This window comes from Callospermophilus lateralis, chromosome 8, assembly GCF_048772815.1.
Source record: "Callospermophilus lateralis isolate mCalLat2 chromosome 8, mCalLat2.hap1, whole genome shotgun sequence".
Taxonomy (NCBI): domain Eukaryota; kingdom Metazoa; phylum Chordata; class Mammalia; order Rodentia; family Sciuridae; genus Callospermophilus; species Callospermophilus lateralis.
The window spans coordinates 10,985,407-11,012,987 of NC_135312.1; the positions used below are offsets into that span (position 1 = coordinate 10,985,407).

The 27,581-nt window shown below is 40.1% G+C and overlaps 1 protein-coding gene across 1 annotated transcript in view; it reads left to right on the forward strand.

The window, feature by feature from the left end:
* The first annotated feature begins 931 nt into the window (after positions 1-931).
* Positions 932-27,581, forward strand: part of Cd38 (CD38 molecule) — a 55,417-nt gene continuing 28,767 nt past the window's right edge. Inside the window, exon 1 of the mRNA XM_076864978.2 lies at positions 932-1,179. Within this exon, the coding sequence (XP_076721093.2) occupies positions 932-1,179 (248 nt within the window). The remainder of the gene's footprint in view (positions 1,180-27,581) is intronic.

Here is a 27,581-nt window from a genome sequence, read left to right on the forward strand (position 1 = left end):
ATGAGCCTGTGCTTAAGGGCACAGATATACAACTGAGGAAGAAGCAGCAGGTAAGGTCAGTCGATTACTTTTGGACTTGGAATGGAGTCTGATACCAACCCAAGCACAAGCCATGGACTATGAAATTGCGTCTCCTTGGCAGCCTCTTGGAGCAGGGGGATCGTAGCCTGCAATTACTGACTACTTCCCACGTGCCAGGCATGGTGCTAAACACACAGGAAATACTAACTTGCTTATTACTCATAACAACTCTGTGAAGTAAATACTCCTATTATCACTGTTTTACATCCAAAAAGTTACTTAGAGGGTAAGTAACTTGCCCCAGTTACTCAACTAAGGCTGGTTGGGAAACTAAAACTTAGTCACTGAGATTGCTTGAGAAAAGGCACAGACTCTGTTGGGCCTTTAAAGGTGACGGAGCAGGTATTTGTTGGAGTTAAGTAGAGGTAGGGTAGTCACTCCCAGGGAGAAGGCATTGTGTGAACTCAGAACAGTCCATAAAAACCCTTCATGTGTAGAGACAATACCTTTATTTATTTTATGTGGTGCCTTCACACTTCAGGAAGTACACACAGCTCAAGTGTGAAGGGAAAGGTTGATAGAAGGTGCTGGTCAAGGAGTGTAAGGCCACACTCTGTTATTCAGGCATCTGCTGAGGGTAACAGTGTCAGCAATGTTCCTCCCCGGAGATTGAAAGTCTGGGTTCAGCAGCTCAGGAGTCTGGAAGCCAGAGGCTAAAGCGGTTGACATCTTATTGGTCCAGCCACCCACCCGCGGAACTTTGAAGCAGGGGATTGGGGTGGGAAAGGAAGCCGAGAAGAGACAAGTGAAAGCACAGGGGGAGGTGCAGTCTCAGACCGGCCACATTCTCCTCTCTTCCTGCCCAGCTGGCCTCTCCTTCAGCTTAGCTCAGCCGCCTGCATTCAGCCCAATGTCCAGCTACGAATTCAGCCCCGTGAGGTCAGGGGAGGAACCCTGCTGCCAGATCTCTAAGAAAGCCCTGATTGGCGTCGGGCTGCTGCTGGTGAGCCTCGCGGTGGTGGTCGCGGTCGTGGTCCTGAAGGTGCGCTCGCCACCTGAGCTCTTGCAGTGGCACGGGCGTGGCAGCACCAGCCACTTTTCCGAGATCGTCCTGGGACGATGCTTCACTTACACTCAACTCATCCGGCCAGAGCTGAGGTGAGTTGGCATCTGAGGAGCACCGCGGGGCACCGCGCGCTGCAGGGCGCGGCGGGACACGGCGGGGCACCGCTGGACACAGCGCGGCGCGACGTGGTGGGGCTCCCCGCGGGGCACAGCTGGTCACCGCGCGCGGGGGAGCTGTCCAGATTGCTGGAAACAAAGCATCCTCTGTAGCGGATCAGCTGAGAGCCGTGGGGCAGTGCCCAGGAGGATTCCGGGCGGACGGCTCCAGGGGCCCCTGCGGGAGCGCTGGCCTTGGGCTCAGTGTGCCCGGCGAGGGCGCGCGGCTCCTTGGCCTGACCCGCTCAGCGGGGAACTGGCGGAGATGTCCGCATCCCGGACTAGGGGCCCCGAGCCCCGGCCCTTGCCGGGCTGCCGCCCTCCCTGGGTCCCAGCGCCGCTGCAGGGACCGCAAGCTAACTCGCAGGCGCAGGGAGTTGCTGACACTTTCCTCTTGGCTCCCAGTTTCCGTCAGGCCCCTTTGCCGGGTAAGGGCCCCGGCTGGGTACAGGCAACACCTGGTTAAGTGGTTGATCGAGCCTGAGGGGCGTCAGAAGGATCAGACCGCTGAAAGCACTTTTATTCCTTTATATGAAACAACACTCAGCTCTTTCGCGCCCCGAGATGCACGTGGCCATTAAACACAGCAAAAACTGTCAACTTTGAAGAGAGAGACGTTACTTATAAAGTGAGGTGCGTCATCAGCTCGGGAATCTGTACAGACCCTTGGAGATGCCACTCAGCGGGTTCACTGTGCCTAGCTGCTGACCCCTCTTAAAGGGAAGCACTTTTCAAATTTCTGTTTCTAAAGCTTTTTTTCCCCCCCGTAGAACCAATTTTTAAAAGTTGTACAGAAGGTGGAAGGAGACGGAATGGCACGCAGGGGGCGTTGCTCTGGGTGTTGGAGAGGGCAGCATTCCTCCTTCCTGGGACCCCAACTCAGTACAGGAGGGTGAGAGTGCGCCCAGCGGATCTGCTCCAGGTATCAGAAGTTTGAAGCGCAAATTGTTCATGTGTACAGACAAAGATCCCGTTAGGTGCTTTATTTACAGTAATTAAGTGCTTTGTTGAAAGAGAAACTAGAAGTTGAGATTTTCCTTCAGGTTGCACTTTAACAGCATTAATTAAATCAAGTAAATCCAACCTGAAATTGTACTGACCAAAAGTAATCTAATTTTTAATTGCATTTTTTTTAAAGAGGGAGAGGGAGAGAGCGAGAGAGAGAATTTTAATATTTATTTTTTAGTTATTGGCGGACACAAAATCTTTGGTTTTTGTAGGTGGTGCTGAGGATTGAACCTGGGCAGCATGCATGCCAGGCGAGCGCGCAACCACTTGAGCCACATCCCTAGCCCCTAATTGCATTTTTTTTGAGAGAGAGAGAGAGAGAGAGAGAATTTTTTTAATATTTATTTTTTAGTTTTCAGTGGACACAACATCTTTATTTTTTTTATGTGGTGCTGAGAATGGAATCCAGCGCTCCATGCGTGCCAGGCGAGCATGTTACCGCTTGAGCCACATCCCCAGACCCAAATTGCATATTAATTTAAGAGTTAAAAAAATTTTGGTTGTTCAAATATCTTCAGCAAATCCACACTATTGCTTAGATGAGCACATCTGTGTAGCAAGATAGATTCACATGAAAATTGCATGGCTTGTAATGTTTGTCAGAATATGTGAGATATATATATACACATACACACACACATTTGTTCAGAATAGCCATATATGTGTATGTATATATATTCAGCTAAATATTAATAAATTAGTGGTTATTTAAATCATAATCTAGTTTGAAAGTATCAGAATGCACATTTAAAAAATTATTTATTTATTCTAATTTGTTATATATGATGGCAGAATGCAATTCATTTTATATTACACATATAGAGTCACTGATTGTTCACAAAGTATTTTCACACCATTCTGTCTTCATACATGTACTTAAGATATTGATGTCTAACTCATTCCACTAGCTTTCTTACCCCCATGTACCCTTCTTTCCCCTCCCTCCCCTTTGCCCTATCTAAAGTTCCACCATTCCTTCCATACTCTCCCCCATCATCATTGTGAGTCAGCATCCTCATATCAAAGAAGACATTTGGGCTTTGGTTTTTTGGGATTGGCTTACTTCACTTAGCATTATATTCTCCAACTCCATCCATTTGCCTGCAAATGCCATGATTTTATTCTCTCTCTCTTTTTTAATATTTATTTTTCAATTGTAGTTGAACACAATACCTTTATTTTGTTTATTTAGTTTTTGTGGTGCTGAGGATCAAACTCAGGGCCTCGCATATGCTAGGCGAGCGCTCTACTGCTGAGCCATAACCCCAGCCCCTGGTTTTATTCTCTTTTAATGCTGAGTAATATTCTATTGTATATATATATATATATACTAAAGTTTCCCTATCCATTCATCTACTGAAGGGCATCTGGGTTGGTTCCACAATTTAGCTATTGTGAGTTGTGCTGTTATAAACATTGTCCCCGTAGTTTACTGTTTTTAAGTTCTTTGGGTATAAACAATGGAGGGGGATAGCTGGGTCAAATGGTGGTTCCATTCCAAGTTTTTCAAGGAATCTCCATACTGCTTTCCAGATTTGGCTGCACCCATTTTCAGTCCCACCGGCAATGTATGAGGGTTCCTTTTCCCCACATCCTCACCAACACTTCTTGTTATTTGTATTCTTGATAGCTGCCATCAGAATACACTTTTAATTCAGAATTCTAATTTTAATTCTCACCTGCTACTATTTTGGTAAGCATCCTTACAAACATCTCCTCTGTACAAACTCACATACACACAAACACAATTTTGTATAAATGGATTAATAGTAATAAGGTGCTTACTGTGTGCCAGGCACTTAAAAAAATTTAATTGTTCAATCCTGTACAACTATGTGGAGTAGTTTCTATTTTATCTCCATTTTACAGAGTAAGTTGCCCCAAATTAGACTCTAGGGACTGAACTCTTGGCCACTGACCTGTACTGTCCACACAGGTTTCATAGGTAGAGTGCCTGTATGATTTACCGTCTAGAGACTTTCAAAGTGGAAAGGGGATGTCAACTAACAAGCATGCTGAGTTCATGAGCTTTAGCCAGAATGGAGAATCACCTTGTCCTTGGTTATATTAAGAACATAAGCTCTGGAATCACACTGCTTGGGTTGAAACCTTGGCTCCGTCACACTGTGATCTTGGAAAAGTTACCCAATTGGTGCCATGGTGTTCTCAACTACAAAAATGAAAACATGAATGAGGGGACTCACCACATGGACACAATGTGTCAGATAATAAGAGGCATAATCTTGTCCTCTAATAAGTGCTTAGGATGTTATTGTTTTGGAAATGCAACATCTCAAGCACCTTTCCAAGCAATAAATATAGACCAAGGCTGTTCAAAATGGATGCCTTGTGTTATGTATTTGTGTTACAATCCAGTAAATCAATCCTTCAGTGATAGAATGTATTTTTTTCTAGTTTGTTACATTCTTCTTTTAAAATTTTTTTTTAGGTATACATGGTCACAATATCTTTATTTTGTTTATGTATTTTTATGTGATGCTGAGGATCGAACCCAGTGCCTCACATGTGCAAGGCAAGCACTCTGCCACTGAGCCACAATTCCAGCCCAAAGATTGGTCTCAGAGATTTTTTAATGTCGATACATATAGGTCAACCTCATTCTTTTTAACATCGCATCATATCTGTATGGTGATATAATCATTTCCAGTCAACAGAAAATTAGTTTCCAATTTTTAAATCCATTGATTCATTCATTCACTCAACAAGTATTTGTTGAGCATCTACTGTGCTGTAGGCAGTGATCCAGCCAATGCTGATAACAGGGGTGAATGCCATCACAAAGGCTTTGTTCTGCTTGGGAGAAACATGCTCCAATGAGCATCTTCGTGAGTCTACCTTTGTGTACAGTTTGGAGTGTCTGTAAGACACATTCCTAGTGATAGATTTGTTTGGGTTAAAGGGAAATTCATGCAGATTTTATATTTGTAATTTTTTTTCAAATTTCAGGTATTTCTAAATTCCCTCCAAAACAGGAGTACATTTTACAATCCCACATCCACCTGTCAGACAGCATGCTTTCCCCAAATCTCTTCATTGCTGAGTATTTTCAACTTTTTAATTATGAGAAAAATTGCATCTGATTGTTCTTTGATTAGTGTGAGTCTAGGCATCTTGTAGGCGTTTGTACTTTTATACTTTTCTTGTACATTCCTGTTCAACCTGTGGTCATTTCTGTTGAGTTGCTTCTTTATCTGGCCCTATGGGAATTCCTTATATGTAGTAGGTAATATTTATATTACCTACACACATGTGCACACACCACTCATTGCCTTAGAGCCACCCAGGAGCACGTTTCATGGGCAGCACCCTGGACTTCACTACGACCTTGAGGTCATTTCTGATTTTGAATTCGTGTACCAGGAAAGATTGGGATTGGCAGTTTTATTTCCACACCCAGCAAATCCTAACTTGGAAACATTTGCTCTTGATTCTGCTTGAAGTCAAGAAGGCTCTCCTCTCTTTGTTTCCATTTAAAATGTTTTATTTTATTTTTTTTAAACTACACCGTGAAGTGCCATTGAGATGTCCAGACAATGTTGGCCAAATGATGTCTAGAAAATATGGAGCATGTCACAAATTTGCGTGTCACCCTAGTGGCGAGGTCCTGCTGCTCTTCTCTGCATGGCTCCTCCAAGTCCACCTGGGGGCACTCATGGTTTCTTGGAGACCTTTCTTCTTTTGCCTGCCACCCAGCATCTGTGCTAATGCTATAGTGTGCTAGTCAGGGTGTCCAGAGAGACAGAAATAGTATGTGATAAAATAAGAGAGAGATTTTAAGAAACTGGCTTGTTGCGATTGTCAAAGCTGACAATCCAAAAATCTCTGCGGTGGGCCAGCAGGCTGGAGATCCAGGAAGAACTGATGTTGCAGCTTGAGTTTGAAGGAAGTCTCTTGCAGTATTTCCCTTTTTCTCTTGGGACCTCAGTCTTTTTCTTAAGATCTTCCACTGATTAGATGAGGCCCACTCACATCATGGAGGATTCTGTGCTTTAAAACAGGTCTATTAATTTAAATGTTATCTCATCTTTAAAATACCTCACAGCAGCAACCAGATGTGTTTGACCAAATGCTGGATACTGTGGCCCAGTCAACCCTTAAACTTAATCATCATACACATGTTTTAATTTTTCTATTTTATTTCCAGGTGGTATTTTCTGTATTGGTTCCAATAGTCACCAGGTCAGCACAGATTCAAGGGGAAAAGGAACAAATTCTACCCCTCAATGGCTGAGGGGGTGGGGGGAGGGTAACTCGAACCCTGTGCCTGGTTTAACCCTCCACATTTTTATGTGAGCCTTTTGTTGTCATTTCCTTCTGGTCTTTTTTTTTTTTTTTTTTTTGTTCCTCTGATGTGTCTATTGCTCTATTTTGCAATCTTCTATTAACTAGATTTACAATGATAAAAATCCAATACACGCCTCCTGCAATAAAACCGTGTTGAGTTTAGGAATTTTTAGTCAGTGATATCTTTGGAGGACCCAGAATAGTGCCTAGAATGTAATAAGCCTATTTAGTTGAATCAAGTGGAATGGCAGATAAGCCAGTATATTATACATAATACAAACCAATCCATAATAAATATGCCTCCCCAATGAACTTTTCAATATCATTATCCTCAAATCCATCAACTTCTGTTTTAGGATAAAGACTGTTAATTTGGCTTTCATGGAGTAGCTTCTTGAGATTCTTTACAGGTTGTAGGTATTTAACTCATTGCCTGTTCATTTTCTTTGGCTATTTTTTTTTTTTTTTAAAGAACTTCCTATCATCTACAAATCTCATATTCCACCAGTCTGGCTTATTCAATTTTATTTCCTGCTGGGGATTTGAACCCAAGGCCTTGTGCATGGGGAGCACACTGTGCCCTGAGCCAGGCTGCCAGCCCCTGCTGGTCTTCAGTGTGGTAGATGGGCACTGAGGCTGGTCCTTGGTTATGAAGCTGAGCTTCTTCCAGAGGGATCAGGTCTGCGTGAGAGTGGGACTCAGGGGATGTGGGAGGAGCCTGGGGGTGGGAGGACCTGCAGTGGTGGTGGGATTCTGCAGGAGGGAATAGAGAGCCAGCACCCAGAGGCAGACGGGCCTCTAGCGAGGTACCCGGACACTGTAACTTCAGTTCCACGGATCTTCCTGTCTTGGTGAAGGACAAGTCCAAGTCCCTGTGGAAGAGGGACTTGCGGCCCTGGGGAAGGCTGTGGACTGCAGGCTGCCTGGGCAGGAGCGCAGAGATGGGAGCAGGCGTTTCCCTGACAGCGCTCTCCATCACCAGCCCAAGACGGGCCGGAGGGGACCTGGAAGGAGGGAGGCCAGATGCCCAGTGGCCTAGCAGGTGGCTCATCATATTACAGTCCACCCCCTCTCAGCTTTTGTTTCTGTGTTTTGAGGTGCAGAGGATCAAACCCAGGAGTGCTAGGCAAGCCCTCCACCTGAGCCACTGTCCCTGTTAGTGTCTTAGCAGAAGCTGCTAGACTGAGTGTCCTTATCAGGTGGCTTGAACATGAGCGTGAACAGTCAAAGGTTTAGAGGAAACTCTTCTTGCTTGTTCCCTATCTTCTAATGATCCCTTCTGGGCCCATGTTGGCTCTCTTGTCCAAGTCCTTTATTTTCATGTGACAATTTTTAAAGATTCTCTTTCAATTTTGCTTCTCCTTCCTCTTCAAAATTTCCAGCCTTTCTCAGAGGTAATCTTAAATTTTACTTCCCCGTGCCTCCCATTTTAATGACTTTGGCATTTTATTAAGATCTACTCAGTAAAATTTATGAGCACAAAATGAAAAATTCATACAAACAATTGGAAATTCCAGAGCCAAAATAAATCTGTGATCTTTATAAGTTAATTGTCACAGTTATGTTATTATGATGACAGAATGTTGATTAATGGAGCCTACCTATAAGAAGTTAAGAATGTCAGCCAAACTTGCCCGGTTCATCACAATTTGAAATCATTTTATAAAGTATAAATTTCAAAAAAATTAAGATCATTGCTTTCACAACATATAGAATCAATACACACTAAAGATTTATTAATTTATGAGGGGATTAGTAAAATAATAAATTCAATTCAAAGAACATTTTGAAGCACTAAATATTCATAAGTATTTAAAAAAGTATATTAGACTTAATATTGGTATATTAGCTAGGTTTAGAACTGGTTAATTTTCTACAGAAACTTTGGAAATATCTCTTTTTTTAATCTTACAAAAATTATTTGCATCTCTAAAAGATAATATCTATAGGTTAGCATTTAACTTCATAAGGTTTGCACTATTAATTAATAGTAAACAGTAATTGAAAACAAATACATATTCTATCATATAATTAATTATTAAGTAAATCTGTCAAACAATATCTTAGTCTATTTTCTGTTACTATAATGAAATATCTGATATAGGGTAGTGTATAAAGAAAAGAGGTTTATTTGGCTCCTAGTTTGGAGGTTTAAGAGCCTGGTGCCTGCTGCTGCTGGGTTCTGTGAAGACCTTCTGACTACATCACAGCATGGCAGGTGGTATCATAAGGGTGGGATCATGAGTGGAAGAGATCTCATAGTGAAACAGGAAGCCAGAGACTAGAGAGCATCCAGGCTTGGTCTTTTTGTAATAACCTGTGGTCATAGAACCTAAAACGTCTATGGAGTATATCCCAGGTAAAGATAGTAGCATGTGCAAAGGCCCAGGAAACCGGCAAGAAGCCAGTATGTGGGGCTTTCTGTTATGAAAATCTTCAAACAGATGTAGACTAAAGACAACCCAAACCCATTCACCTGTCACTTGACTCCAACAATTATCAATGTTCTGCTGTTTTTATCTCACCTGTCTCCTGGCTTTTTGTCCCCTAAAGTACTTCAAGCAAATTTCAGATATTATAGCACCTTATCTGTCAATCCTTCAATTTATATCTCTATGAAAAATCAAACAAATGCTAAAGATATAACCATCATACAATTATCTTACCAACAAAATTAAGAATAATTCCTTAATGTCACTCAATATCTACCCTGTGTTCAATTTTCCATGATCTTCTTTATAATGTAGTTTGATAATTGATTTATTTGAACCAAGTCACATGTTGCCTGATGCTGACATGCGTCTTACTTTCCTTTGTTTTGCATCCATTTTCACTCAATTTAAAAGGCTTATTTATTGAAAAGACCAGGAAATGCGTCTCATAGAATTTCCTGCCTTCTGAATTTGGCCAGTTGCATCTTCGTGATGCTACTCAGCAGATTCCTCTGGTCGATTTTTACCTGGACAGTGAGAGCTGGGTTTGAGTAGGATCAGATTGGGTGTGAACTGGATACTTCCTAGAGAGAGCTGCCCTCCCTTCAGATCTTACCAGGAGGCCGTGATGAGGTTCATTTTGGGCGATGGACCGGGTTGGGTGCTTTGTGCCTGACCCATCCATTATAAAGTTCCACAACAGCTTCCCATTAACTAGTTTAGCAGCAGTGGAGGACTGTGCCACGATCCATTATTTTTGTAGGGATTACTACGGGGATATTTTCTAACTGGAATCTTCTTTCTGCACTTATTTACTCCAATTCTTCTAAACAAAGAGTTTTCTCTCATTCAGTGTTTGGTTCCCCTGAGAGACAGTCCATAAGAAAGACAGGATAGATGCTGGATTCTTTTCCTTTATTGATTACAGAGTATTATACTTTATTGATTATTTACAGACTATCGGTATGTATTGATTACAGGGTATTACAGAATTACAGAATATTACAGTATTATTGCCAGGGTTCTCCAGAGCAACAGAAGCAACAGATTATGTATATAGACAGACAAGAGGGATTTATTAGGGGGTGGCTCATGTGACTGTGGTGACTGAGAAGTTCCACAGCTGGAGACTGTGGCTGGAGACCCTGGGATGCTAGGCGCCTGGCTCAGTCCAAGCCTGCAGGCCTCAGAACAACAGGAGCCAGTAACTCTTAGTTGGAGGCCAAAAGTCTGAGAACCACAGGGCTGCTGCTGAAAGTTCTGGAGTCGAAAGGCTGGGAGCCCAGAGGTCTGAGGTCCAAGGTAGGAGTGTGCCCCAGCTCTCAGGGTGAGAGACCAGCTCATCCACACCTGTTCTCCCAGCTCTGGCTGAGTAGATGGTGCCTGCCACCTGGAGAGTGGGTCTCTCTGCTCGTCCACTGGGTCTCACAGGCTGGCCTCCTCTGGAATCCCTTAATCCATTCAGTCATTAGTTGACACCTAAAGTTCACTATCACAACAGACTCAAGAGTTGAGGCTCCATCAACTTCTAGAGAAGATCAACAAATTTCTCTTCTGAGTATCATTATAAACACACTTTTATATATTTGAAGTGTATCAATTCATTGCTGTCACTCTTTTTTTATTCTTTAAACTTTTCCATCTTTGGCCAGTAGGGTTCCTTCATGTTGTTCTAGGACATTTTAATGACCCTACTTGTTTTTTAGTTTCTTTCCTTTTATTTTTGTTTTCTTATTTTTTTTTTAATGTTTTGTCAAAATAAATTGCTCCAGGCTCATCTGGTAAATATTCTTCCCTAAAACTGGAATTGCCCATTTCTTTAAAGAATCCTAATTATTTTTATTGGGAACAAAATTTATGGACTATGTTAGAGTATTCCTTGCTACTGGGTTGACATAACTTTCTGGTCTATTTAGAGGATATCCATAGAAAACATTCTTTTTTAGAAGTGACAATTAAGTTATGAGTTCATATATACAACTTCAATTCAAAGCAAAGAGAACACTTTATTTAACATACTGTTTGTATTTCTTTTCTCTTACGCTGGAAATCTTGGTTCCTAATGACAGTAAAATAGTTATATGTTTGCTTTGCTTGTATGTGTTGTATATAATTGTTATATATTTGTATGTATGTATAACTATTATTACCAACAAAAAGTGATGTAAGCTTTCTTTTTAGTTCTTCTGTCCCTTAAAGTACAAGATACATGACACTAGTGATATGTAGTTAAGTGACTATGTACTGGTGTGTGGCACCTTAACTAAAGGCTCATTCTGGATGGAGCCCACAAACCATTTAGAAACTCTTATCATAATTTGGATGAGAGGTGATTGTGACTTGGGCAGGGATGGCTGATGGAGAGAAGTGGATGAAGTCTGCATATATTTTGATAGTAGATCCCATATGATTTGCATATGGGATGTGAGAGAAAAAAGAAGAAAAAACAAAGACTCCAGGTGTTTTGAGCTGAGCTAGAAAAATCAATTACCATCTCAAAAAAGGGAAATACTAGGGTGAAGCAAGTTGAGACAGGAAACAGAGGTTTGGTTTTGTGCATGTTGGTGCTGCGTTATCCATTGCCATCCAGGTAAAGATGTTGAACCGGAGTTGGACTGTGTGCATCTGGTATCTGGGAGAGGTCGGGGCTGAGGATCTACATTTGAAAGTCCATGCTGTGTAGAGAAGAAAACATTTTGGAAGGAGGAAGAGTGATCCGCTCATTCAGGTGATTCTCAGGGGTCAAAAATGATGAAGACTGGAAGTGGACCAATGGATTGATTATTGACAAGATCAGTTAAAGGCAGTGGTCGACATGAAAGCCTGTCTGGAATGAATTCCAAAAAAAGATGGGAAGAGAGAGAAATTGGAGACTATGCACAGAGATGCTTGCAAAGGATTTTGCTGGAAAGAATGGAAATAAGGTAGTGGTTGGTTGGATAAGCAGGGGTTCAAGATGAAAGAAATTGTGGCTTGTTTGAGAGGTATCTGCTTTTAAGTAGACTGAGAAGTCATCTAAGTCAAGAAGGCTTCCAGATTTCTAGAATTTCCTACAGTCTTTTTTAAAATTTTTAAAAAATTTTTTAAAAATTATTTTTATTTTTATTTATTTTTTATTGGTTGTTCAAAACATTACAAAGCTCCTGACATACCATATTTCATACATTAGATTCAAGTGGGTTATGAACTCCCATTTTTACCCCATATACAGATTGCAGAATCACATCAGTTACACATCCACATTTTTACATAATGCCATATTAGTGACTGTTGTATTCTGCTACCTTTCCTATCCTCTACTATCCCCCCTCCCCTCCCATCCCATCTTCTCTCTCTACCCCATCTACTATAATTCATTTCTCTCCTTGTTTTTTTTCCCATTCCCCTCACAACCTCTTATATGTAATTTTGTATAACAATGAGGGTCTCCTTCCATTTCCATGAAATTTCCCTTTCCTCTCCCTTCCCTCATGTCTCTGTTTAATGTTAATCTTTTCCTCCTGCTCTTCCTCCCTGCTGTGTTCTTAGTTGCTCTCATTATATCAAAGAAGACATTTGGCATTTGTTTTTTAGGGATTGGCTAGCTTCACTTAGCATAATCTGCTCTAGTGCCATCCATTTCCTTGCAAATTCCATGATTTTGTCATTTCTTAGTGCTGCGTAGTACTCCATTGTGTATAAATGCCACATTTTTTTTATCCATTCATCTATTGAGGGGCATCGGGGTTGGTTCCACAGTCTAGCTATTGTGAATTGTGCTGCTATGAACATCGATGTGGCAGTATCCCTGTAGTACGCTCTTTTGAGGTCTTCAGGGAATAGTCCGAGAAGGGCAATAGCTGGGTCAAATGGTGGTTCCATTCCCAGCTTTCCCAGGAATCTCCATACTGCTTTCCATATTGGCCTCACCATTTTGCAGTCCCACCAGCAATGTATAAGAGTACCCTTTTCCCCACATCCTCGCCAGCACTTGTTATTGTTCGACTTCATAATGGCTGCCAATCTTACTGGAGTAAGATGGTATCTTAGGGTGGTTTTGATTTGCATTTCTCTAACTGCTAGAGATGGTGAGCATTTTTTCATGTACTTGTTGATTGATTGTATGTCCTCCTCTGAGAAGTGTCTGTTCAGGTCTTTGGCCCATTTGTTGATTGGGTTATTTGTTTTCTTATTGTTTAATTTTTTGAGTTCTTTGTATACTCTGGATATTAGGGCTCTATCTGAAGTGTGAGGAGTAAAAATTTGTTCCCATGATGTAGGCTCCCTATTTACCTCTCTTATTGTTTCTCTTGCTGAGAAAAAACTTTTTAGTTTGAGTAAGTCCCATTTGTTGATTCTTGTTATTAACTCTTGGGCTATGGATGTCCTATTAAGGAATTTGGAGCCTGACCCCACAATATGTAGCTCGGAGCCAACTTTTTCTTCTATCAGACGCAGAGTCTCTGATTTGGTATCAAGCTACTTGATCCATTTTGAGTTAACTTTCGTGCATGGCGAGAGAAGGAGATTCAGTTTCATTTTGTTGCATATGGATTTCCAGTTTTCCCAGCACCATTTGTTGAAGATGCTATCCTTCCTCCATTGCATACTTTGTGGATTAGTCTCTGTGTCCTCTATTCTGTACCATTGGTCCACCCGCCTGTTTTGGTACCAGTACCACGCTGTTTTTGTTACTATTGCTCTGTAGTACAGTTTGAAATCTGGTATCGCTATGCCGCCTGATTCACACTTCCTGCTTAGAGTTGCTTTTGCTATTCTTTTATTTTTCCATATGAATTTCATGATTGCTTTATCTATTTCTACAAGAAATGCCATTGGGATTTTGATTGGCATTGCATTAAACCTATAGAGAACTTTTGGTAATATCGCCATTTTGATGATGTTAGTTCTGCCTATCCATGAACAGGGTATATTTTTCCATCTTCTAAGATCCTCTTCTATTTCTCTCTTTAGGGTTCTGTAGTTTTCATTGTATAAATCTTTCACCTCTTTTGTTAGGTTGATTCCCAAGTATTTTATTTTTTTTTGAGGATATTGTGAATGGGGTGTTTTTCCTCATTTCCATTTCAGAAGTTTTGTCACTGATATACAGAAATGCCTTTGATTTATGCGTGTTGATTTTATATCCTGCCACTTTGCTGAATTCATTTATTAGTTCTAGTAGTTTTTTTGTAGACCCTTTTGGGTCTTCTAGGTATAGAATCATGTCATCCGAAAATAGTGACAATTTAAGTTCTTCTTTTCCTATTTTTATGCCTTTAATTTCTTTCATCTGTTTAATTGCTCTGGCCAGTGTTTCAAGAACTATATTGAATAGAAGTGGTGATAGAGGGCATCCCTGTCTTGTTCCAGATTTTAGAGGGAATGCCTTCAATTTTTCTCCATTCAGAATGATGCAAGCCTGAGGCTTAGCATAGATAGCTTTTACAATGTTGAGGTAAGTTCCTGTTATCCCTAGTTTTTCTAATATTTTGAACATAAAGGGATGCTGTACTTTGTCAAATGCTTTTTCTGTGTCTATCAAGATGATCATATGATTCTTATCTTTAAATCTATTGATGTGGTGAATAACATTTATTGATTTCTGTATATTGAACCAAACTTGCATCCCAGGGATGAATCCTACTTGATCATGGTGCACAATTTTTTTGATGTGTTTTTGTATCCGATTCGCCAGAATTTTATTGAGGATTTTTGCATCTAGGTTCATCAGAGATATTGGTCTGTAGTTTTCTTTCTTTGAGGTGTCTTTGTCTGGTTTCGGAATCAGGGTGATGTTGGCCTCATAGAATGAATTTGGAAGAGCTCCCTCTTTTTCTATTTCCTGAAATAACTTGAAAAGTATTAGTATTAATTCTTCTTTAAAGGTTTTGTAAAACTCCGCTGTATACCCATCTGGTCCTGGGCTTTTCTTGGTTGGTAGTCTTTTGATTGCTTCTTCTATTTCATCCATTGATATTGGTCTGTTCAAATTGTGTGTATCCTCCTGACTCAGTCTGGGCAAATCATATGACTTAAGAAATTTATCGATGTCTTCACTATCTTCTATTTTATTGGAATATAGGTTTTCAAAATAATTCCTAATTATCTTCTGTATTTCTGTAGTATCTGTTGTGATGTTGCCTTTTTCATCCCGTATGTTAGTAATTTGAGTTCTCTCTCTTCTTCTCTTCGTTAGCATGGCTAAGGGTCTGTCAATCTTATTTATTTTTTCAAAGAACCAACTTTTAGTTTTGTCAATTTTTTCAATAGTTTCTTTTGTTTCAATTTTGTTGATTTCCGCTCTGATTTTAATTATTTCTTGCCTTCTGCTATATTTGCTGTTGTTTTGCTCTTCCTTTTCTAGGGCTTTGAGATGAAGTGTGAGCTCATTTATTTGTTGGTTTTTTCTTTTTTTGAGGAATGACCTCCAGGTGATGAATTTCCCTCTTAAAACTGCTTTCATTGTGTCCCACAGATTCCGATATGTTGTGTCTGTGTTTTCATTTATCTCTAAGAATTTTTTGATTTCCTCCTTTATGTCTTTTGTAACCCATTGATCATTCAGTAGCATATTGTTCATTTTCCATGTGATGTAGGATTTTTCCTTCCTTCTTATATCATTGATTTCCAGTTTCATTCCATTATGATCAGATAAAATGTATGGTATTATCTCCACCCCTTTATATTTACTGAGGGTTGCCCTATGGCATAATATATGGTCTATTTTTGAGAAGGATCCATGTGCTGCTGAGAAAAAAGTATATCCACTTGATGATGGTTGATATATTCTATATATGTCAGTTAAGTCTAGGTTATTGATTGTGATATTGAGTTCTATAGTTTCTTTATTCAACTTTTGTTTGGAGGATCTGTCCAATGGTGAGAGAGGTGTGTTGAAGGCACCCATAATTATTGTGTTGTGGTCTGTTTTATTCTTGAACTTGAGGAGAGTTTGTTTTATGAACACTGCAGCACAATTATTTGGTGCATAAATATTGATAATTGTTATGTCTTGTTGGTGAATGGTTCCTTTTAACAGTATATAATGTCCTTCCTTATCCCTTTTGGTTAACTTAATCTTGAAGTTGATTTTATTCGATATGAGGATAGCCACCCCTGCTTGCTTACGAGGACTGTGTGCGTGGTATATTTTTTCCCAACCTTTCACCTTCAGCCTGTGTATGTATTTTCCAATGAGATGTGTCTCCTGGAGGCAGCATATTGTTGGATTTGTTTTTTTAATCCATGTTACCAGCCTATGTCGCTTTATTGGAGAGTTTAAGCCATTAACGTTTAGAGTTACTATTGATATATGATTTGTACTTCCAGCCATGTTTGATTATTTATCTTTTTTTTAACTTAGTTTGTTTCTCCATGATTAGTTTTTCCCCCGCCCTCTGTCTTTACTGAGGCACTTCCCACTGTTGGTTTTGATTATTGCTTTTCATTTCTTCCTCGTGTAGTGTTTTGCTCAAGATGCTTTGCAATGCTGGTTTTCTGGCTGCAAATTCTTTTAACTTTTGTTTATCATGAAAGATTTTTATTTTGCTGTTGTACCTGAAGCTTAATTTTTTTGAATACAAAATTCTTGGTTGGCATCCATTGTCTTTCAGTGTTTGAAATATATTGTTCCAGGATCTTCTCGCTTTCAGCAACTGTGATGAAAAATCCATTGTTAACCTTACTGGTTTATCCCTGAATGTAATCTGCCTCTTTTCTCTTGTAGCTTTTAAAATTCTCTCTTTGTTCTGTATGTTGGATATCTTCATGACAATGTGTCTTGGCTTTGGTCTACTGTGATTTTGTGTGCTCGGTGTCCTGTATGCACCTACAATTTGTATATCCATTTCCTTTTTTATTTCTGGAAATTTTCTATAATTATTTCATTCAGCAGGTTGCTCATTCCCTTGGTTTGAACCTCTATACCTTCCTCTATCCTGATGACTCTTAAGTTTGTTTTTTTAATGTTATCCCATATCTCTTGGATGTTTTTCTCGTGATTTTTTTTACCAGCCTTTCTGAGTTGGCTAGACTCTTTTCAAGATGATAAATATTTTGTCTTCATTATCTGACGTTCTGGCTTCTACTTGCTCCACTCTGTTAGAGATACTCTCATTTGAGTTTTTAATTTGGTTTATAGTTTCCTGCATTTCTAGAATTATTGTTTGATTTTTTTTTATAATCTCTATCTCCTGATTTAAGATGCTTATTTGCTTCTTTTATGTGTTTATGTAATTCATTTTCTTTTTTTTTTAAAGAGAGAGAGAGGAGAGAGAGTGAGAGAGAGAGAATTTTTAATATTTTTGTTTTCTAGTTCTCGGCGGACACAACATCTTTGTTGGTATGTGGTGCTGAGGATCGAACCCGGGCTGCACGCATGCCAGGCGAGCGCGCTACCTCTTGAGCCACATCCCCAGCCCTATAATTCATTTTCAATGAGTTCTTTCACTGAATTTGCTGTCTCATATCCTCTTTAAGGTTCCATTCCATCTGTCTAAGGTATTCCTTGAGTTCTTTATTTGACCATTTTTCTGATGCCTCTAGGTCCTCCTGAATATTTAGGCTGTCCTGCATTGTTTGTACTTCTTTTCTTCCTTGCTTTTTCATGCTGCTCATGTTACTTCTTGTTCTGTTTAACTGCTGAGTTACTGTTTACTCCTATAAATTTATTTTATGCTTTGGAGGAAAGGTATTAGAAGGGAAGAGACGAAGTCACTAAAGAGAATGAGAGTAAGCAGGTAGAATTCAAGGAAGGGGGAATAAGGAAATTGAAAAGAAATGAAAAGACAAAAGAAAAAACTAGAAAATAAAAAAAGAAAAAAAATTAAAAAAATTAAAATTAAAAAAATAATAAAAAATATTTTTTAAAAATTTAAAAAATAAAAAAAATGAAAATGAAAAAAAAAACCCAAATAAAAAGAAATTAATAAATGCAGTCTTAGAGTTTGATTAACTTCTCTTCCAGTAGGTGGAGCTGTGCCCACCGGGTCAAGCTTCTCCTCTCAATACACGGGAACCAATCACTGTGCAGCAGCTCTTCCTCCCAGACTGGGCGGGTCTCCAATCCTGAGTGCCTAGGGCCTTCTCTTGTGTCCAGTCACTTCCCCATTTTCCTCAAGCCAGGCCCCGCTCACCGGTGATGTTCACCACAATACTGGCTACACGCCAGGTCTGTTGCTCCCGGGAGCCCTATTTTCTTGAACAACTGGGCACAGTCTCCCTGTTTGCCATTCCCTCAGACCCTAACTTTGTGGAGCTTGGGGCTGAGAACCCTCAGCGAATTTTGCTTGCCCTCCGGTAGCCACGCCCCTGGTAGCTGGTGCAAGGGACCTCAGTTGTCAGCACTGGTGGGAGCAGTAGCCAGGAGTTCCGCACTGCATGTCCCGCGTCGCTCCTGATTCCCTCCGTCTGACTATTGCACTCACGGGAGAGCTGGGAGGGCCCCTTAAGGTTTCCTTGCTGTGTGGAGAGGGAGGGCTAGGGGATTACACACCTGTCGCAGCTGGTTTCAATGAAGTTATCTCCTCCGACGCATTCTGGTGACGTCAGTTTTCTGCCATGGTGGTATCCCATACAAATGGCGACAGTTCATTCTCTTTGCCGGGTGACCAATGCAACGGGTGGGTCCTGACTGGCTCTCCTAAGCCCCGTCTCAATCCTGTGGCCACTGCCTATGAAGGCTTGGTTGGTATTAACCTCTGCAGGTTCAGAAGGGCCGACCAGTTGTTTTAGCGGGATCGTTTAGTGCTGGGTCACAGCAGTTTGTCTGCGAAACGCAGGTGAACGGGAGCTTGAATTCAGCCGATCCGGGCTCCGTGTGTGTTCTGAGAGGCCCAGACTGTGCGCCCCAGATCCATGTCAGCTCAACATTGCCTAGTGATCCTGAGCAAACAGCATTTAGACGGTTTACGACTCCCTATGCCTGTGTAGCTGAAGAGGTCAGAGACTTGATCTCTCCGTGCCCGCCGCCATGTTGGATCTGCCAGTGTCCTTCATGCACTTTTGGATCTTCATTCCAGGAGTAATCCTTGACTTTGGATCTGCACTCTGGTTATAGCTTTGTGGAATCTAACTCTGTTCCCAACGTGAGTAATTTGGTTTCCAGACTTCCCCTGAGAATGGTCCTCAGCTGCTTCTGACAGGAACTTCCCATTATGGACCTCCTACAGTCTTTTGCAATTGGCTTGCCAATATCAAATTCAGTAGCATTTTGAAGTGACTCACTTATGGTCATTTTAATCAAACCCTTAATTCTCATAAGAGGAATTTTTTTCTTTGCCACTTATAAATTCATGTATAATTTAAGGAAGTTATGTAATTGAAACAAAAATGCCAAGCATAAACATATTTATGAAAAGTCTGACAACCAAGTGGCTGACAGCTGCTAGGTATAGTAGACAGTGGCTTGGACGGTGTTGCAGGCTGCTTTACAGAGAGCCCACAGTGCTGAGTAGTACTGTGAGTCCGTTAAATAAGGGTCAGCGAAGATTTTTTTTTTCAATAAATGAATTTATAATTAGCCAGGCTTTATTGCCCTTAAAAGAACCTATTATCAATGGATCAGATCAGAAAACCACAAAGGCATGAGTTTTCTTAAATGAGGAATGGTGGTAAGAATAGATATGAGATGCTGAAGGAGAAAAACAGGAAACGGAGTGACAGAGAAACCAAGAATCAGCTTCCTGTGTGTGTTTGTGTGTTTCAAAGACCAAGGGGTGAAAAGGGGAGAGATGGTTATGTTCATGGATGTATGTAGTTGATCTGCATAGGGATTAGAAGATCATTTTTATTTTTTTTTAGCAAAATATCACAAATAGATATACAGTCTGGTGGAGAGGATGGTAAAAATCTTATTCTTAAGACAAACAAAAAAAATGGAAGCATAACTGGAACAGGAGATAACATTGTTGTTCCCTTCAGTGACTGATGTTTTCCTGATGATAAAAGTGAAATGTACCCACTGTAAGACATTTGGGGAAAATGAAAAAATAGAGAAGAATATAAAGTCACTTAACTCCCAAAGTAAAATTATAAATAGTGAAGAATACCACACTTTAAAAATACATATGTAAAGCTTAAGGAGATCCACAAAATACTTACTGCTTAAATAGTACTCAGCATGCCTAGTTTTCTAGACAATTTGAATTTCTTTTATGCTGTGGTAGTTTTAAAAAATGGCTAAGCTCCACTTTCTACTTTCTACTTCCTGTTAGGATGTGCCAAACAGGTGCATCCATGCTACAGAAAGTTATTCTACATAGTTGATCTTTGGATGTTTTAAAAGGACATTAGAAACTCCTCCAGGGTACGTTTTTGCTGGACCATGGTCCAAGTTTTCCTTGATATTCCTTTTATTATAACTACCTTTGGCATCAGTTAAATCTTATGGAATTCATAGTAAAGTTGCTTCCCAATTATCTTGTTTCCTAGGCATAAGAATTTTATTTATGAATTTATTTGTAGCGGTCATTAAATCTCCTTGGTAATTCTTCAAGGGCAAAGAAAGATTGAAATCAGCATTGAAACTGGGAGAGATGGAGATCCACAAAGGAATGATGGAGATTTAGATCAAGGACAACTGATGACATTTTGGAGACCTGCTTTAATGATTTTGTATACATTACTTTTCAAAAGTACTCTGGAATCCCAGGATGTGAACATATCAATTACATAGAACTGTACACTTTCCATTTACCAAGTCTAGTTTTCTTCATTCTTCACCCATAAGGGACCTCCTTTTCCTCCTTCTGTATTTGCATATCTTTCTTTCATATTGCTCAGTCAATGTCTCTTCTCAAATTTTTAGTGTGAAAATGTTAAGTTAGGAGCAACTTAAACACACTGAAATGTCCATGGAGAAATATTACAAATACCTATTTACCCACCATGCAAAGTTCATAGACAGTGAAATTTTGCTGTATTTGCTTTACTTTTCCCCCCTAGTTTTTAAAGAAATAACATCACAGTTAAAATATCCCTTCCTTCACATTAGATTGGGTAGAGAGAAGTGATGGGAGGGAAGGGGAGGGAAAGGGGGGAATGGAAGGACAGCAGAATAAAATAGACATTATTATTGCTGTGGGTATATGCGTGACTGTATGACCAATGTAATCTGCAACCTGTACACTCAGAAAAATGAGAAATTATATCCCATCTGATTCAAATGTATGATATGTCAAATCATTGTACTGTCATGTGTAACTAATTAAAACAAATTTAAAAAATGGAAAAAAAATAAAATATCCCTTCCTCCAGTTTCTTTTTCTCTTTCCTTGGAGGCAAATACTGCTACTTGTTTCTTGGACATCTTTCTAGAAAGAGTCTCTGCCCCCATGATGATATATGCATCTGTTCTTTTCTCACACTTATTCTCTCCTCTGGGTCTCACTTTCCTGGCTTGGCTGTCGGCATAGCTCTGTCTCATCCTCTCAGGCACTTAGTATTCCATTTTACAAATTTACAGCACTCTAGCTTTCTATCTGTGGACATTTTAATTGTTTTAAATCTTTTGCAATGTGTTATAAAAAATCCTGTGGTAGAATTCCCCTGTGTGTATGTGTGTATGTGCATGTGTGGAAACTAGAATCCTATGGCTGAGTTAAAATGTGCAATACTTCTAATTCTTAAAATATCAGATTTCTCCTCCTGTGTCAGTTCTCTTCTTGAGGTGATGAGAGTTCCTTTTTCCCCACACCCTCCCTCACAAGGTACCCTCAATCTGATTATGATGAGAGAAGATGTTAACTCAGTTTCATTTTAGTTTGCTTTTATTATGTGTATTTGCCTTGCAGAACTATTTTTTTTCAATTTAACAATATATTTTTGGTAATTTAAAAACAATAAAAATTAATACATACTGGCATATGAGTCCTAGTTCATGGATTTTAATTGCTTCATAGCATCCTGAGACTCCATACCATATGTCCATCCATCTAGCCTCTGATTCTCGAGTTTTTGATGGCATAAATAATGCTAAAACATGCTACTTGGCCATATCATTTGTTCCCTTGGATCTTTATCTAGAGATAGAGTTCCCAAGTTACAGAACAGGCCGTCTTTACCTTTCCTGGGTGTGTTAAGTTTGCCAGGACTTCATAACAGAGTCCCACCAGTCAGGTGGCTTCAACAGCAGAAATGCACTGTCTCATAGTCTGGAGGCTGAATATCCAAAATCAAGGTACCAGCAGGGCTGATGCCTCCTGAGGACAGTTGGGGAGGCTCTAGATGTGCCCTGCCCTGCTCTTGCTCATGGATGGTGCTCACTCTGCCTTCAGCTGTCTTCCCTCTGTACCTGTCTGGCTGCAAGTGCAAATTTACCTTTCTTTTTTTAAAAGACACAGAGATTTATTTAGGAAAACAAGGAATACACACTCAAGGGAGAACACAGGCCATCTCCAAAGGCCGGCATTTTCCTTTTTGAAAGCACCCCAGTCATATTGAATTAGAACCCACCTTAATGAACTCAGTTTAACTTAATCATACACAAAGATCTTATTTCTGAATAAGGCCACATCCTGAGGTACTGGGGGTAATGACTCTAATGCCTTTTGAGGAACGCAGTTCAACCCATGACACCTGGTCTGCCAGTTAGGATGCTTTGGGCAACAGAATGCTCAACGGAAAGAGGCTTCACAGGAGAGATTCTTAACACACAAAACAAGCCACCCAGAAGCAGGGTGGCCCCAGTGTCTGTTCAGCGCTCAGAGGGGGCCAGGCATGTTCTTTCCACTCTTCTGTCTTCCTCGGGTGGCGTTTGTTCTTGAGCTTCTTGTCACAAGGTGGCCGCTGCAGTTTCAGGACTAGGATTAAACCTAGGAACAGAGAGCAGGGGATGGATGACAGTGTCCTCCTTTCCGGCCTCTTATCGTCAGGGAATGTTACGGTTCCCAGAATCCCTCCCATGACTGTTCTGGGATTCCTCTCAGATTTCACTGACCAGCACGGGGCTATGTGGCTACCCCATGCTCTGAGGGAAGCTGGGGAGTGGGTATTTAATATTTTGAATCATGTTAGAAGACACGCTTTGCCAGGAGGGAAGAAGGGTAAAGGAATCTGTTTGAGAAGGGAACCAACTGTATTTGCTGCCACATTCCATAGGTCTCAAATGGTCTCCAAATTTGTTGCATCTATTCCCTTTAAAAAAAGCAGTGCAAAGTCCCCATTGCCAGACTTCTCTACTATCATTTGGAATTGTCAAGCAAAAAATTTTGCCTATCTCTTTGTGCTTTTCATTTTAATTTTTCAGATCACTAGTATAGTTAATCATCTTTCCTTGTATTTTTTAGTTAATTTCAGTTTCTTCTGTGAAATGCATATTTATTTCTTGTTCATTTTTATATAGAATCGTCTCCTTCCTTTATACATTCAAATCTTTTGCCAGTTAAATAGGCTGCAAATGAAATCTCTTGATCTCTAGCTGGACTCTTCCCTTTGTTTCTGGTGCCTCTTGTGTTACTGAAAACTTAAGTGTAATCATAGTTGTATTTTCTTTTATGATGGTGAATTTTTATCTTATTCAACAACTGATTTTTTTTACATAAGGTCACAGGAAAGTCTCATATACATATGTTTTTAATTTTGGCTTTTTACAGTTAGGCCTTTAATCGGTTTGGATTTTATCTTTGAGTGTGATGAAATTAGGAAACTAAACTAATTTTATTCCCACCCCAGATGGGTCAGAAGTTGTGCGATGCTGCTTGTGAAACAGAGCATCCTTTACAAGGGCTTCAAGTTGCCATCTCTGTTGCATAACAGGCGTCTCTGTGATTTCTTTCGGGGAGGTCTCTTTTTTGATCTGACGTTGATTTATTTTGCCTTCCCCTCATGACTAACGATATTGAACATTGTCTTGTAAGTTTACAGAAGAAAGTATTCAAAAATTTCGCCCCATCTTCAAATTTAGTTTCCTGTTTTTACTATTGACTTATGAAAGGTTTATGTACTCTGAACATGAGTCCTTCAGATGTGTACTGAAAATATGTCCTCACGTTTTGTGACTTGCCTTTTACTTTCTTTAATGGAGATTTTTAGAACAAGGATTTCCTTTATTAACCTAGATAAGATTCAATCTATTTCAAAAAATATATTGCTTATGCTATAAGTTTTTAATCTATTTCTAGTTAATTTCTTGTTTATTGGATAAAGTAAGGGTTAATTTCCTATTCACTTGGCCACATAAGAAAATTTATCATTATTGAAAAAATTCTTTTTTCCCCCATTGAATTGCTTTGACACCTTTCTGAGTATCACATGCAAGTATAGATTGCTTTCTGAACTCTTTTCTGTTCCCTAGATTGACATCTATTCCTTCACCATCAATACATTGTCTAGATCACTCAATCTGTATGTTAAGCCTTGACGTCAAATAGCCAAATAGCTCTCAGTCTTTCTGTCTGTCTGTCTTTTGTTCATTGCTTTGGCGAGATTATTTGTATTTTCACTAAATGTAGAACGAGTGTGTCCATAGTTTTAGCAGAATATGTAGAAATTTTGACTTGGAATCTGTTAAATCTATAGATAGCTTTATATTCTAGTTACCATCTTAATTTTGAGTCTTCCAAATCGTGAATATGGTATGCCTCTCTGTGTCTTTGAGATGTTTTTACATTTCTCTCAGAAATGTTTTGATTTCAAAGTTTTGCATACATTTGTTAAATTTATGGCTCAGTATTTTCTACTTGTACATTTTTATAATTTTAAGTAGAGATATGGGTAGTACATGCACACCCATATGCATATGTTTGTGTGTGTTTAGGAGTTTATGTATATATATACAACTTAATTTAACTAGGTTTTCTAATTGTTTGTTGCTGGTGTATAGGAATGCTGTAAGTTTTGAATGCTGTAATGTATCCAAAAGTTCTAAACGGAAGTAAACTTAACATATTTGAGATGATTTGGGCACATAGTGGGTTAAGGGCATAGCAGTACAATTTGAGGTCAGGGGTAGCCAAGGACCAGTGCTCATCAAGGTAGAGGTATTTAAATTTCTTTTCATAAAACACATTTCATAAATGATACAATCTTACCCTAGGGTGGATGTCAATGTTATGCATCCCCATGGCAACCACTCAGTTCACCTTATTGAAATCTCTTATTTAATGTCTATACCCCCTGTGCACTAATAAAGGCCTTGGAAGGTGGGGGCTATGTGTGTCTTGCTAATCTCTGTGCCTTTAAAGTCCATAATCCTTTTCCTAAAACACAATAAGAACTTATTGACTAAAATAATGCAATCATAAAACAAATCAAGTTATATTTTATTGTATCTTGTAAATTCATATTTGTAACATTTGGAAATTTTAATGACAAAAAAAATGATAAATGAGTTTTAAGTGAATATCAGAGTTTGAAGTCAGGAGTTATAAAATGATTTAAGAATTTGTTTTGCTTTAGAGTTTTGGGAAATTTTTCATTCAAGGAGATGATCAGCAAGGAACTGTCCTGCTTAATATCCTAAGAAATGGCATTCTAGGTCTTGAAATGGGGATGGTAAGTGAGAACATGGAAAGATAATGCAAGGCTATCACTGTCTTGGTGGTGCATTTGTAATATGCTCAAATACAGGCAGTGTTTCCCAAGATCTTCCCCCAAATAAATTCTCAAAATGCATGATTTGACATAAATGGAAGAACAAGAGGAACTAATAATGGAAAGGCGACCCCCCCCACACACACCCCTGCCTGCAGTCACCAGCCATTACATTTGAAAACTGAAACAGCTCTTGGTGTAAAGGTCCTTACTAATCATTCAAATGGTCCATTCTCAAGCCTCGTCTTCCTGATCGTGAGGAGCATCCAGCACTGTCATCACTTCCTCCTACTTAATATACTTTCTTCTCTTAGCTTTCAGAAAAACCCATTCTTCTGCTTTTTGTCCAAATTCCTGGTTGCTTGCTTTTAGTCTGAACATCTTAATGTTGGTGATCCTCAAATCTCCATTCTTGATCATTTCTCTGTCTTTTGAATACTGGTCTCCTATGGTCTCACGGCTTTTTCTCTTCCTTCTGGGCTTCACACTCATGTGCTTGTCGGTGTATTCCAAGCTTCACTTGGGGGTCTAGTAGACATTTGAAGCTCAACATGTCCAAAACTGAACACTGGTCAGTGCTCCCTCCACCCAAATCCTTCTCCATTTTAACTGATGGCAACTCCATCCTTCCGGTGTTTCAGGCCCCAAACTTTGAAATTATCATTGATCCCATATCATTTTGTCTAATACCCCTGTACCCAATTTATTAAGAAATCCACAGTGAACCCAGAATGTGTCACTTGTCATTGCCAGACTACTGGGCTAGCTACACTTACCTTCTGCCCTTTTCAGACTACGCTCAACAAACCAGGCAGAGAAATTCTTTGTAATTTAAGCAACATTATGTCCTTCTGTGCTCAAAATCCTCTGTGGCTCCTCACTTCACCTCAAGTAGAAGTCTAACTCTTTACAAGGACTGACAAAGCCCTGCTCCTGGCTTACTCGGCTCCAGCCACACCATCTTCTGGATGTTTCTTGGACAGATTAGGCATTACAGCCTTGGGGAGGCTTTTCCTGCCCAGATCGTTGTCCTCCCTTGGGCGTTTGTGTGGTTAAGCCCCTCACTTCCTTCAGTTCTTCTCAGTTTTGTCCCCACCTTACTTAAGGCTGCACACTGCCATCTCCTCCCCCACCATTCCCGGCTCTTATCCGACTCGCTTCCCCCCTTTTCACATAAAACTTATAACTTTCTAGAGTGTTGTTATGGTTTGGATATGAGGTGTCCCCCACCAGCTCCTGGGCTAGGCAAGACTCTTCAGAGGTGACGTGATTCGATTATGAGAGCTGTAACCTAGTGAGGTGGCAGGTGGGACATGGCCGTAGGAGGCGGGTCACTTGGGGGCATGCCCTCCAAGGGTGCGTCTGCCCTGTGGTACCTTCTCCCCCTCTCTGCTTCCTGGCTGCCATGAGTGGAGCAGTGCTCCTTGGCCATGTCCATCCACCATGAGGTTCTGCTTCACCTTGGGCCCAGGGCAATGGACGCCATTGACCATGGATCAAACCTCTGAAACAGAGAGCCCAAATAAACTTCTCTTCCTCTAAGTTGTTCTTGTCAGGTCTTTTGGTCACAGTGACCAAAAAAAAAAAAAAAGTCTGTCAAAACCAAGTATTGTATAATTCACTATTCATTATATTTATTGGTTTTGTTAGTCCTGACCTAGTAGAATGTAAACTCTCCCAAGGACAGGAACCTTTGTCTCTTTTGTTCTCTGGTATATCCTATGTGCTCATAAATGCACCTAGAACATAATGTATGTTCAATAACTATTTGCTGGATCAATTAATTAATTAATTCTCCTTCCCTCCTTCCCTCCCTTCATTCTCTTCCTTCCTTCTTTCTTTCTTCCTCCCTCCTTCTCTTCCTTCCTTCCTTTCTCCTCACCCTCCTTCCTTCCTTCTGGGGATTGAACTTCCCTTCAACCTGAAGAATTAGCTTGCTGATCTTATAAGACACCGTATTTCCCAAATTCTACCTTTTTCACGACCCTCATCACTCACTCACTTCTCCCACAAGGTGGCAGGCTTGACCCAAGGAACAGGCTCCAGTGGCCTCATTGGAGAATTCAGTAGCTGAATGAACTT